The sequence below is a fragment of the Entamoeba histolytica genome, genomic scaffold (genome assembly GCF_000208925.1).
Source record: "Entamoeba histolytica HM-1:IMSS scf_1104750516341 genomic scaffold, whole genome shotgun sequence".
In the NCBI taxonomy this organism is placed as follows: domain Eukaryota; phylum Evosea; order Mastigamoebida; family Endamoebidae; genus Entamoeba; species Entamoeba histolytica.
Window position 1 is genome coordinate 2,353 of NW_001915433.1, and position 2,877 is coordinate 5,229.

Consider the following 2,877-nt stretch of genomic DNA (forward strand, 5'->3'; position numbering starts at 1 on the left):
TTTAAATGATAATAAATAAAAATAATTTAATATGAATTAACTTGTATTTTATTAATAGAAGAAATTTGTTTCAATCAAAAGAATATCATACATGAAATATGAATGAATTTTAATTATATGTTATTTATGAATAATAAAATAAGAACATTTTAATAATAATAAAACACAAATAAAATATTATAAATCTGAATAATAATATGATGATGAATAGAATAATAATAGAAGAAGAATGAATAGAAGAAAATATACATATTAAGTAGTGATAACCCATTCAATAATAACAAGAAATTTATATGTAAATTCATAAATAAAATATTATTTAAAATTAAATAGAAAGAATATAAATTCATATTAATATTTCAGAAGAGGTATAATTAAAATAACAAATGAATTAAGTAGTATTTATTGTTGATAGATAGGAAATATTAGAGTCAATATATAGTTATCAGAAATGGTGATGAATTAATAAGTTCATAATGATATATAAAAAGAATAAATAGGAGATAGAAGAATAAATTTAATTGAACAAAGTTTAATAATTTTCAAATAATTTAAAATAAATAAGATAATAAAATGGGATATAATGATTTTATTTCAAAGATAAAATGATGTTTTGATTCTAATAAGAGTTATATTTCATAACTATACAACATTCAAGTTATTAATAATTCAAGAAAAAGATTTATTAACTAAAAAGAAATAAACATAAACATATCATCGAGTTTTTTAAATTAAGAGTAAATAAAACAAAGGAAATATCATCAATTTCAATAATATAAAAACTAATGTATAAGAAAAAGAGTTTTAATAAATAACATAATAAGTATTGTTTATTTATTGGATATCAATAAAAGTGATGAAATTACAAAAAAAAAACACAGAAATAATAGTGAGAAATTAAAATTGTACAAAAATAAAATCAAAACAAAATTAAACGAAGTAATAAAACTTAGCAACATCCTCCTTTATTTTCTTTTGGAGATGGTTCAATTGGAACTACATCAGGTTTTTCAGCTGGTTTATCATTTGAACTTTCTTCAACAGCAGATGCATTTTGTTTAAAAATTTCAACTAGAAGTGATTTAAAGGCTGTTTCTACATTAGTACCATCTAAAGCAGATGTTTCAAAGAAAAAGAGATTTTGTTTTTGACAAAACTCTTTGGCAGTTGCTTCTTCAACTTCTCTTGTTTGAGCAAGATCTGCTTTATTCCCAATAATCATTATAACAATCTTTGGATCAGCATTATCTTTTAATTCACTTAACCATCGTTCAATAGATTTAAATGTATTTTCTTTTGTAATGTCATAAACAACTAATGCTCCGACTGCTCCTCTATAATATGCATTTGTAATGGCTCGATATCTTTCTTGTCCTGCAGTATCCCAAATTTGTGCTCTAATGACTTTCCCTTCATGTTGAATTGAGCGTGTGGCAAATTCAACTCCAATAGTCGATCGTTTTTCTGCATCAAATTCATTTCGTGTAAATCTTAACAGTAAGTTAGACTTTCCAACTCCACTCTCTCCTATTAAAACAACTACATGTATAAGTTATTCATTTTACTATAAACTAATTCTTTATTAACTACAAACTCTTATAAAGGAAATCATAATCTTCTTGGGTCATTTTCTTTATTTTTTAGATTTTCTTTTCATCTTTTCTTTTTTCTTATTTTTGTCTTTCTATTTTTGTCTTTCTTTGTGAATCTCTTTTCTTTCTTTTTTAGTTTCTAATTTGTTATAAATAACGATTATATTCTTATTTTATTCTCGTCTTGTAGTTCGTGTTCTGTTTATTCTTTTAAATTATAAACACAACCATTTGTCTATATTTCATTGTGAATATTTGTAGTCGTTTTAAAGTGGGTATTGCTATAGATATTATTGAATCCTTTGTTTATAATTTTACTTCATTTTATTATATCACTTATACTTTTCTTCATTTTTAATTAAAATTATTACAATAAATTATTTTGATAGTACATTGTGTTTATTCATTATTCTTATTCAAATACTATTGTTCAATATATCCATTTTATGTTTATTTATACTTATTCTACCTATTCTTAATTGAATTATATCAACAATTATTGTAATATCTCATTTCCTTATTAAATAAGTCTCTTCTTATTTTAATTAAATACGGCAACGAAAAAAAGCAAATAATTGAAAAAGAAGAGAATGAATGATATAAAAGAATAAAAAGAAAGTAAAAAGTAGATGAAGATGAAGAAAGAATAAAAGTAGAAAGGAGAGAATATAAAAAGAAAGAAGATAAAGTGTAATAAAACAAAAGAGATGATAAAAGAAGAAAAGAATGAAAAAAATAAAGGATGCAATTTTTATTGAAACAAATAAAAAAAGCGCAAAATTTAATGATGCAAAATATTTTGAAATAAAAATAAATCATCATTTGATATTATTATTATTATATTTGATAATAAATTATATTATATATTAAATACATCATATTTCTTTATTATTTATCTTTCTTTTCTTTTTATTATTTCATATATTACATTATTATTCATTCATTTATTATTTATATTTCATTTATTAAATAAAATGAAAATGAAATTGTAAAATATCAATCAATTAAATATTCATGAATAATAATTTATTAATATTTAATAATTAAAATAATAAATAATAATGTAACAATAATGATATATTCAATATATTCTTTATTTGATTTGTTCAATATTAGATTATTCTATTTCATTATCATTTCATTGTCATTTCATTATTTTATTTCATTTATTATTTCATATTCATTTATTATTTTTTAAAATCAAATAAACAATAATATTGATATTCATTCATCATATTCATTTAATATAATAAATATACACAACATTTCAGAATAAATAATGAAT

The 2,877-nt window shown here is 20.2% G+C and overlaps 1 protein-coding gene across 1 annotated transcript; it reads right to left on the reverse strand.

The window, feature by feature from the left end:
- Window positions 1-930: 930 nt before the first annotated feature.
- EHI_005460 (Rab family GTPase) lies at window positions 931-1,628 on the reverse strand (the record flags this gene model as incomplete). Its single annotated transcript, XM_642856.2, has 2 exons — window positions 931-1,539; window positions 1,595-1,628. 2 exons carry the CDS (start codon window positions 1,626-1,628, stop codon window positions 950-952), a joined length of 624 nt encoding a protein of 207 aa, XP_647948.1. The 3' UTR covers window positions 931-949.
- Window positions 1,629-2,877: the final 1,249 nt, after the last annotated feature.